The sequence below is a fragment of the Nannospalax galili genome, unplaced genomic scaffold (assembly GCF_000622305.1).
Source record: "Nannospalax galili isolate Female #2095 unplaced genomic scaffold, S.galili_v1.0 scaffold933, whole genome shotgun sequence".
NCBI classification, from domain to species: Eukaryota; Metazoa; Chordata; class Mammalia; order Rodentia; family Spalacidae; genus Nannospalax; species Nannospalax galili.
In genome coordinates, this window is record NW_008333281.1 from 1,629,336 (window position 1) to 1,637,429 (window position 8,094).

Below are 8,094 nucleotides of genomic sequence, written 5' to 3' on the forward strand. Positions count from 1 at the left end.
CAAGGATGACCTTGAACTTCCGAGCTTCCTGCCTCTACCTCTTGAGTGCTGGGATTACAGGTATGGGCCACTACACCAGGGCTTATATAGTACTAGGGGGTAGAACCTACTCTTTGTGCAAGCTAAGCAAGCACTGCACCAACTAAGCTACCTTCCATGCCCCCTGCAATTGGTCCTTTAAAGCTGTGGTTCTCACAATGTGGGCTTGGGGCCACCAGAGCAGCCTCATCTGGGAACAAATTATTGGACCACATCCCATCTACTAAATCAGAAGCTAGGGTGGGCCCTGAAAACCATTTTAACCCGTCTCCAGGTAACTGATGGATCCTTATGCTAGCCAGCTACAGGGCTTGGATAATGAGATTTCTGACTGGACAGAGCTGCAAAAGCCACACCAGCCATCGCCTGGGTACAGGAAGGGCATTGACGCAAGGACAGCTCTCATCTCGGAGGGAATAAGAAGAGATAGTTCATTTTCAAACCAAATATGAGTGCCCATGGCCCCCAAGACGTGAGGCATGTTCCAATGTGTGACACTTTTGTGGTTACTGAAAAAGTCATAGGTCCAAGCATTCTTAGAACCTAAGGACAAAAATACAGTGCGAGACTCATCAGAGATGCTGTTTTGTGGAGTGAATCTAAGATCACAGCCCCGCTGTAGACAGGAAGGTGGTGAAGCCATGCAGCATCTTCCAGCACCGGCAAGGATGGAATTCTCCACCTCACACCCCACCACGCCCATTCCCCATCTTCCCGGCAGGTGGCGCTCGAGGGCGCCAGGGCCACAGGACTGGGGGCGGGATTTCCGGTCTCAAGAAAGCACGTCCGGTTTGAGGAAACCGGTTCCTTTCCTACGCAGGACCCGCTGCTTTTCAAGGCGCCGGAGGGTAGTTGTAGCCTTGTGGCTTCGTCGTGGCCCCAGGCTCAGGTGAGACTGGCGGTCCCCGTCCCGGACGCGTGCCAAGCCGGCGCCGTGGTACCTGCGCCTGGGATGCTCGGAGCGCGTGGACTGGCCCGGGGGAGGTCGGGGCAGCGCCGCGGAGCCCCCGGGGTCTGCAAACCGCAGACAGGGCCGCCGGGCCGACCGCGTGCTCCTCCTCCCGCCGCGGGCAGCGCCGGGCACCGGATGACTCCCCTTCCGGCACCTCCACCTGGTGCGGGGGCCGTGGGAGGGAGGGTGCTGGGAGGACTGCAGGGTGAAGGGCGGTGCTTGGGCTCCACCTAAGTGCCGAATGTACAGAGGCCCCCGACGGGAGGCGGCTTTAAGATGCGCTAAAGGGTTGGGGGAGGCTGGAGAGAGAGGCGGCTCAGCGGTTAAGAGCACTGGCTGCTCGTGCAAAAAGACTCGGGTTCGGTTCCCAGCACCCACTTGATGGCTAACAACCACCTGTAGCTCCAGTTCCGGGGGATCCGCCCTCTTCTGTCCTCTGTGGGCTTTGCACAACACGGGTGCACCCACATACATGCAGGCGATACAGTCATACACATAAAAATAAGATGCTGTAAAGAAACCCAGGCACCAGAGATGAAATGGCGACTGTTTCTGTGTGCCTTCCCGTTTGTCCGAAGTGCAACCACCCCCTGGAGACATGCACCTCAACCCTTCTAGGAAAGTGGTGGGGACGGCCAGGGGGACTCAAGAGTTGATCATACAGAAAGCTCACAGTCTACTGCCTGAGGTAAGCGCCCAGGGAGAAGCCACACAGAACAGCCAGCCTGGCGCTGGGCCCCATGGCTGCACCTAGGCTACAGTAATGCAAAGGGCAGGTGGCTAAGACTTGCTTCTGGATGTGGAGTTGGGGGTTAAAAGTTCCAGCTTGCAGTGGGGGGAAGGGCGAGAGCAGGACCATGTCTCCCCCCTGGCAGCTGCAGCTGTTGCACATCTTGGACTAGTTACCTCAGTTTTTCAAACTCCAAAGTCAGTCCAGGGACTAGTGGCACACGCCTTTAATCCCAGCACTCAGGAGGCAGAGGCAAGTGGATCTCTGTGAGTTCCAGGCCAGCCGGGTCTACATAGCAAGTTCCAGGCCTACTGGGGCTACAGAGAGACCCTGCCTTAAAAAATTAGTAATTAAAAATACAAACGAGGAGTAATGGGCACTCAATACCTCTAGAGGGGCCTTGTGTTCCCAGTGCTCTTTGGCATAAATTTACTTGTATTCATCCCACGGTCGGATGGCCTGTTGGCAGAACAATAGAGCCTGGTCTGCCTGTCAGTCATACACAGCTACGCTAGAAGCTCCGCCCTCACCATCCCCCCACTGTGGCCTCCACACTGTCCTTGTTTGTTCTGTGGCTGTCCAGCTCTTTCCCTTTGCATTCGCTGGTCATTCTCCCTGGACCCTCTTCCCAGGTGGGTGCAGCTGTCTCCCTCCCTAGGTTCCTTGGCTGCCATTAGGGAGCCTACACCTGCCCACCAGCACCCTGCAAGTGAACCTCGTGGGGCCTTCTTACCTTCCAGCGTTAAGCTGCATAATCCTTTGGTTTTACCCTCTCCTGAGGGCACTGAGCTTCCCAGGAACTCTGTTCAGACTCTGATCCCTGCAGAGGGCCCCAGTGACTTTAGACACTTTCTTTCCAGGATGGACTTCCCCAGCTCCCTGCGTCCCTCCTTGTTTATGGCTGGTCCCCTTGGCATGACTGATGGCCCTGACCTGTCCTTCATGTGCAGCTGGAGAGATAGACTGACCCTGCCACAGAACTGCAAGGTGAGGCTGGAAACAGGGTCCTCCGGCAGTCCCCTCGCTAACATTCACCCCCAGTGGCAGAGGTGATCAGAAAGATAGAACCCTACAGGCCCAAGAGCCCCACAACCCCACCCTCGGAGACTGCCAGTCAGGATGGGCCAGTGATCCGGTGGACTGGCCTGCAGGTACAGTAGCCAGGTAGTATGGCTTGGCTCCACTGGAGCTCAGAAAGGAGGGGAGGGAAGACTGGGCTCCTAGGACTTTAGGCAGGAGGGGCACCTGCAGCCACCTTGCTGCCCATGGAGCTGTTGAGCACACAGGGACAAGCAGGCAGGGAGAGGGGTCAAGGGTGGTCCTCAGCACAAGGGAGCCCTTTTGGTACCTGTTGGGAGCCTCACTAGCCCGCTGTACAGCAGAACTCCAGAGGAAGTGACTGAGGAAGTGAGGGCCCAGGGGTCTAGCTAGCCAATAGTGTGGGTGCTGGCTTCCTTGAACGCCAGTGTGGGTGGAGGTCAGGCGTGCAGGCCCTGGAGTTGCTGCTTGGATTTAAGTACAAACCACTTTACTGACTGTCATCTGAGGAAGAGACAGCAGCCCTGTGCCTCAGTTTCTACATCAGCAAAGTGAAACAACTTGTAGGGGTGTAGTGAGGAGTGGATGAGTTAGCAGAACTGGGCTGGGTGTGAGCTGTGCCGCTGGGAAGCATGCTCACTGTCTTGATACCATTGGTCCTGTTCCCCCAGGATGAGACATTGTCCTTGACCAAGGATCTGCTGTGGGAACCAACAACACCAGGACCCCTCCCTCTGTTGCCTCCCAGTCCCGGTGAGGTTCTTTCTCTGGGTACTCTGGGGCCTGGACACCTCCAGTCACCCTCCTCCTTTTGTGCCGTCTCAGACTCTTTGACCCTTCTCTCCTGGCAGATCCTTGGGACCCTGGCGTGACCGCACGGGACCTCCTTTTCAGAGGTGGTTACCACTACCGGCGCCATCCCCAGGTTGTGCTGGATGAGACTGAGCAGGTGAGTAGTCCTGGGCCGGGCTGGGCCGCACGGCCTGGCTGTGCTGACTGACATGGCCTGTTCCCCCAGCTCAGCCGCTTCCTGTGGGATCATGGGGACATAGCCTTTGCACCTCTGGGGAAGCTGATGCTGGAGAACTTCAGGCTGGAAGGAAACCGGGTGAGTGAGGAGGGCCACTGCCCGGGGCAGGGGTCCCCACGTCACCAGTGAGTCCCAGGGGTGTGAACCTGACAGGACCTTTCTGTACAGAATTACTCAAAGAAGATGACAGTGGTCAGCGCCAAGAAGCTGCTCCAGGACCTCGGTGGACACCAGCCCTGGGGGCAAGTGGCCAGTGAGAAAGCAAACACGGGGTGGATAGGTCTGGCTGGTGGTGGGATGTGGAAGGAGCTGGCACACCGTCCAGGTTTCCATTGCAGTGGCTTCCCCAGCCCCACACAGCACAAGCCATGATACACAAAACGCCTAGCTTCAACTAGCGTAAGGGAAAAGGGACTGGTGGCGGATTTCAGGCACAGCCTACATCCAGGTGTCCAAGTAATGCTGATAGGGCTCTGTCGCTGTTTTCAAGTGGCAGCAGGCTGATTTCCAGAGCACTACAAGTTCAGGAAGGGCTTTCTTTGGTTGGCCAGGCTGGGATGTGCCACCATCTGAACCATTCAGTGGGGAGCTGGTGTAGTCACCTAGGTTTGGGGCCTGGAGATGGGATGGGTCCCAGATAATGAAGACGTGGGGCTCTGCTCATGTCTCACTGCCCCGTGTGATCCTCTGCTGCCCTGTCCCAGGTGCCCTTGGGCTTCCCTCAGCCACCGGCTGCGGCGCTTTTCCATCCTCGGGAGCCCTGTCCTGAGCAGGTCAGTGTCACTGCTCCTGGACAGGCTGCTGCATGAGGAGCTGGCTGTGCGGTGGGAGCAGCTGCTACTGGACGAGGCCTTCACGGGGGGTGCCTTGGCCTGGCTGCCTGGCAGGACCCCACGGGCCAGACAGCTGGTCTACCCTAGTGGAGGTGCCCTGGACAGGCTGTGTATCCTTTGTCACTGAGTGGGGATCCTGGGAGGTCATACACAGTGTAGTCCAGGGCAACGGGAAGATGGGTGCCAGAGCTCGTCCTGATCCTTAGCCAGGGACTCAGATTTCCAAGAGGTCAGTCTGACATCAGGTGGCAACCCCCGGGTCCTCAGAGACCCCGGGCATATCCAGCTGCGGGGACCTGTGCGGCAAGTGGTGACTAGCACTGTCCAAGGAGAAAGTAAGACCCCTCCTTTCCTTCCCGTTCCCTGCCCAGCTGCACCCCTTGTCCCAGCACGTGTACACATGCCAGGCCTGACCTCCCTGTCCTCCCCAGCTCTTCTGGCCATCCGCTCAGACTACCACTGTGCCGTGTGGAAGGTCAGTGAACAGGTGCAGCCAGCACCCCTGCAGGTGCTGCAAGTTGAGAAAGGGGCCACCGGGATCAGCCTCAGGTGAGGGCATGGGCTGCCCAGCAAGCACAAGGGCCTGGGAGAAGGGCTGGTGAGCTGTTCATCACACAAAGTGCCCTGTGCCCTACAGCCCTCACCTACCAGGGGAGCTGGCTACCTGCAGCCGTTCTGGAGCCGTGTGCCTGTGGACCCCCCAGGACGGGTAACTCCCCTTCCCCCTAAAGCCCTCCACCCCAAAGAGAGCCATGGCCCCCCACTCCACGGCCCAGTGCACCCCAGTCTTCCAGCCCAGCCCGTCAACACCCTCCTGCCCCCCACCAGGCCTGCACCCATGGCCTACCCTCCTCTTCAAGGCTGCAGCTAGTCTACAAGGACCCTGAGACACTTGCCTTCCGTGATCCTTCTCCCTGGAGATGGGCAGACTTCACTGCCCACCCTCGGGTGCTGACTGTGGGTGACCGCACCGGAGTGAAAATGGTTGACACTCGGGTATGGCAGCAAGGGTGTGCGAGGCAGAGGAGCCAGTGGTGGCAAGGCTGGTACCTGGAGCTGTGGGCGCTGATGGTGCTGTTCTCTCCCTAGGGCCCCTGGGGCTGTGGGCTGCTGCTGTTCCGAGCTGGAGCTGAGGCCTCTTGCCAGAAGGGAGAGCGCGTACTGCTTGCCCAGTACCTGGGGCAGCTGGGCCTCGAGTGGCCTCCTCTGCATCTCATCTGCACCCAGGTGAGCAGTAGCCTCCTTGCCTCTGCCAGCTGAGACCACCACAGGCCTGATGCACGGCCATGGGAACCAGCTGGTGGCAGGCCCCACACGTGATGTCACTAGGGCATCTGGAAAGCCAGATCAGGGCCTGGGAAGAGGCCGAGGTTGCCCATGAGGATGGGTGAGAAGAACCCAGGACGCTACCTGCTTGAGAAACTCGCACTTTAGGCTGTGCAGGCCAAGTCGAGAGGTGTTGGAAGGCTGTTAACAGTGCCCCTCCTTTGAGGGTTGTGTGCCTCTTGGCAGTCCTGTGGCTTGGGAAGAGGTGTCAGAAGGCTGGTTCCAAGTGTCAAATGTGCGCTCATCTCCCCTCCTCTGCCCCAGTTCTCAATCTACCTGATGGATGAACGCCTCCCCATGGTGCCAATGCTCAAGTGGGACCATGGCCTGCCCTCTGCACCCCTGCTGGCCCGCCTTCTGCCCCCAGCTGCCCCTGGCTGCCCAGTGCCCCTGCTGCTGGGGGGTCAGGGTGGGCAGCTTCAGCTGTTGCACATAGCAGGTTAGCCTGGCAGGTGGGTGGCTAGTGGAGATGTTGGTGGGGCTAAGGCCGGGGCTGGTGTCCCTAGCTCATTTCCTTCCTCCAGGAGCTGAGTCCTCCATGCCCCGACTGGCGGGACCCCCCAAGTCTCTGCCCTCCATCACTGACTCCCTCTCCGCATTTCCCCCACTGGAACCCAAGAACCAGCAGCAGCTGCAGGAACGCCTGGAGGCACCCGTCATAGGTGTGTGGGGTAGGAGGGGAGGGGGGGGGCACTGCCAGGCCCACAGGTGACCCTCAATCCGTGACCAGGTCTGGCTGCTGCCCCACCCTGTGCCTCTGCTCAGCTGCTGTCAGTCTTCCAACTTTCTGCCGCTGGGGACGTCTTCTACCAGCAGCTCCAACCAGCCTCCAGCCTCGGAGGAGGATGCCCACCCATCCTCCCAGCAGATTGCTCTGCACATGGGGCAGCTGCTGTGGATCAGGTGCCCACATCCTCCTGGACCCCCAAGGACAACGCCTGCTGCAGCCGCTGGCTGGAGACCCTCCTGCACCTGCCTCCCACTCCCCCTGTGTGGGCTGCCCCCACCTTCTCCCACCGCAGGCTTCTAGGCCACATGGAGCTACAGAAGAGCCAGGGGACCATGTCACAGAGGCTCCGAGCAGCAATGGCCAGGGGGCAGCTCCTGCGACCAGAGGACCTGGGCACACGCCCCATGGCAGAGCCACCCCCGGCACCTGAGTGCAGCCAGCAGGATGAGCTAACAGAGCGCCTGACGGAAGCCTGGGCAGGCCGGGCAGCTGCCTGGTGGGAGGGGCAGCGGGGCCGGACCTCGGGGCCCCAGACACAGGCCAAGCGGCCCAAGCGCCGGACTCAGCTGTCCAGCACCTTCTCCTCGCTTAAAAGCCACTTGGACCACCCAGATACCAGCAGCCCCCCTCAGAGCCCAGACTGGGTGACCACTGAGGCCAGGCCTCGGCCCCCAGGCACTCCGCCTTCTCAGGAGTCAACTCAGGAGCTATGGGCCCAGCGAGTGCGACGGGAGCGGCGACAGACTGTCCGAGACTTCATGGCCAAGCTGCCACTTCAGAAGGACACACCAGGATGTGTGGGCACACCCCCCTCCCAGGCCTCCAGCCTCCAGGTTACCCCCTCCCAGCAGCAGACCCCTGCCCTCTCTGGCTCCCAGCCTCCCCGGAAGAAGCCACGCATGGGCTTCTGAGAGAGTGGGGGGGCCATGCCTGCCACCTGGGCTTAGCCAACAGGTCTCCGGGACAGAGCCTCTGCCTCCCGAAAGCCAGCGCGCACTTGGGGACCCAAAACCAGTTTGAAGCCATGCTGAAGGACTAGCACAAAAATGTCACCTGTGTTTTGTATATCCGTCTGCAGGTGACGCCAAGGCCAGCCACAGATGGTGCCTCAGTGTCACTGCTGGGACTCTAGGCGACAGTGTGGGCTGGAAAGCTGGGCCTGGGTCAGCATTTGCCTCCCACCCTGACAGGAAGCTGCTGGGTGTGGGCAGCAGCAGCTCTTGTGGGTCTGTGAAGCAGTCCACGTGGGAGCCAGTGTTTCATAGCACAGAACGCCTTGGCAGCTCCCAGTTCAGGATCTGAATAAACCTGTCCACGCTCTGTGTCTAATGCACGAAACCCCCCTGTCCACTCTGGGGAAGCACTCAAGATGCCACAGTTGGGGTGTGTGGGGTTCTGATAACATCAGGGCTACCC

General features: G+C 59.7%; 1 protein-coding gene across 4 annotated transcripts; it reads left to right on the plus strand.

Annotated features, from left to right (window-relative positions):
* Window positions 1-827: 827 nt before the first annotated feature.
* On the plus strand, window positions 828-8,006 carry Taf1c (TATA-box binding protein associated factor, RNA polymerase I subunit C). Of its 4 annotated transcripts, XM_008827917.2 has the most exons (15): window positions 828-928; window positions 2,582-2,708; window positions 3,431-3,512; window positions 3,611-3,708; window positions 3,778-3,867; window positions 3,958-4,031; window positions 4,494-4,732; window positions 4,841-4,957; window positions 5,054-5,171; window positions 5,260-5,331; window positions 5,483-5,618; window positions 5,712-5,849; window positions 6,213-6,387; window positions 6,473-6,610; window positions 6,679-8,005. In XM_008827917.2, exons 2-15 carry the CDS (start codon window positions 2,583-2,585, stop codon window positions 7,587-7,589), a joined length of 2,514 nt encoding a protein of 837 aa, XP_008826139.1. In that variant the 5' UTR covers window positions 828-928; window position 2,582; the 3' UTR covers window positions 7,590-8,005. The 4 variants fall into 4 exon arrangements, with proteins under 4 accessions (XP_008826139.1, XP_017652357.1, XP_029416889.1 ...); XM_017796868.2 differs by having other exon boundaries at window positions 832-928; window positions 4,841-5,171; window positions 6,679-8,006; XM_029561029.1 differs by lacking the exon at window positions 828-928 and adding an exon at window positions 976-1,154 and having other exon boundaries at window positions 4,841-5,171; window positions 6,679-8,006.
* The last annotated feature ends 88 nt before the right edge of the window (window positions 8,007-8,094 follow it).

Bases quoted from the DNA above. Each gene is read 5' to 3' on its own strand.
- Taf1c (XM_017796868.2), top strand. From the start codon at position 2,583: ATGGACTTCCCCAGCTCCCTGCGTCCCTCCTTGTTTATGGCTGGTCCC. The intron at 5,850-6,212 runs GTGAGCAGTAGC...CCTCTGCCCCAG, and splicing joins TGCATCTCATCTGCACCCAG to TTCTCAATCTACCTGATGGA. The intron at 6,611-6,678 runs GTGTGTGGGGTA...ATCCGTGACCAG, and splicing joins CCTGGAGGCACCCGTCATAG to GTCTGGCTGCTGCCCCACCC.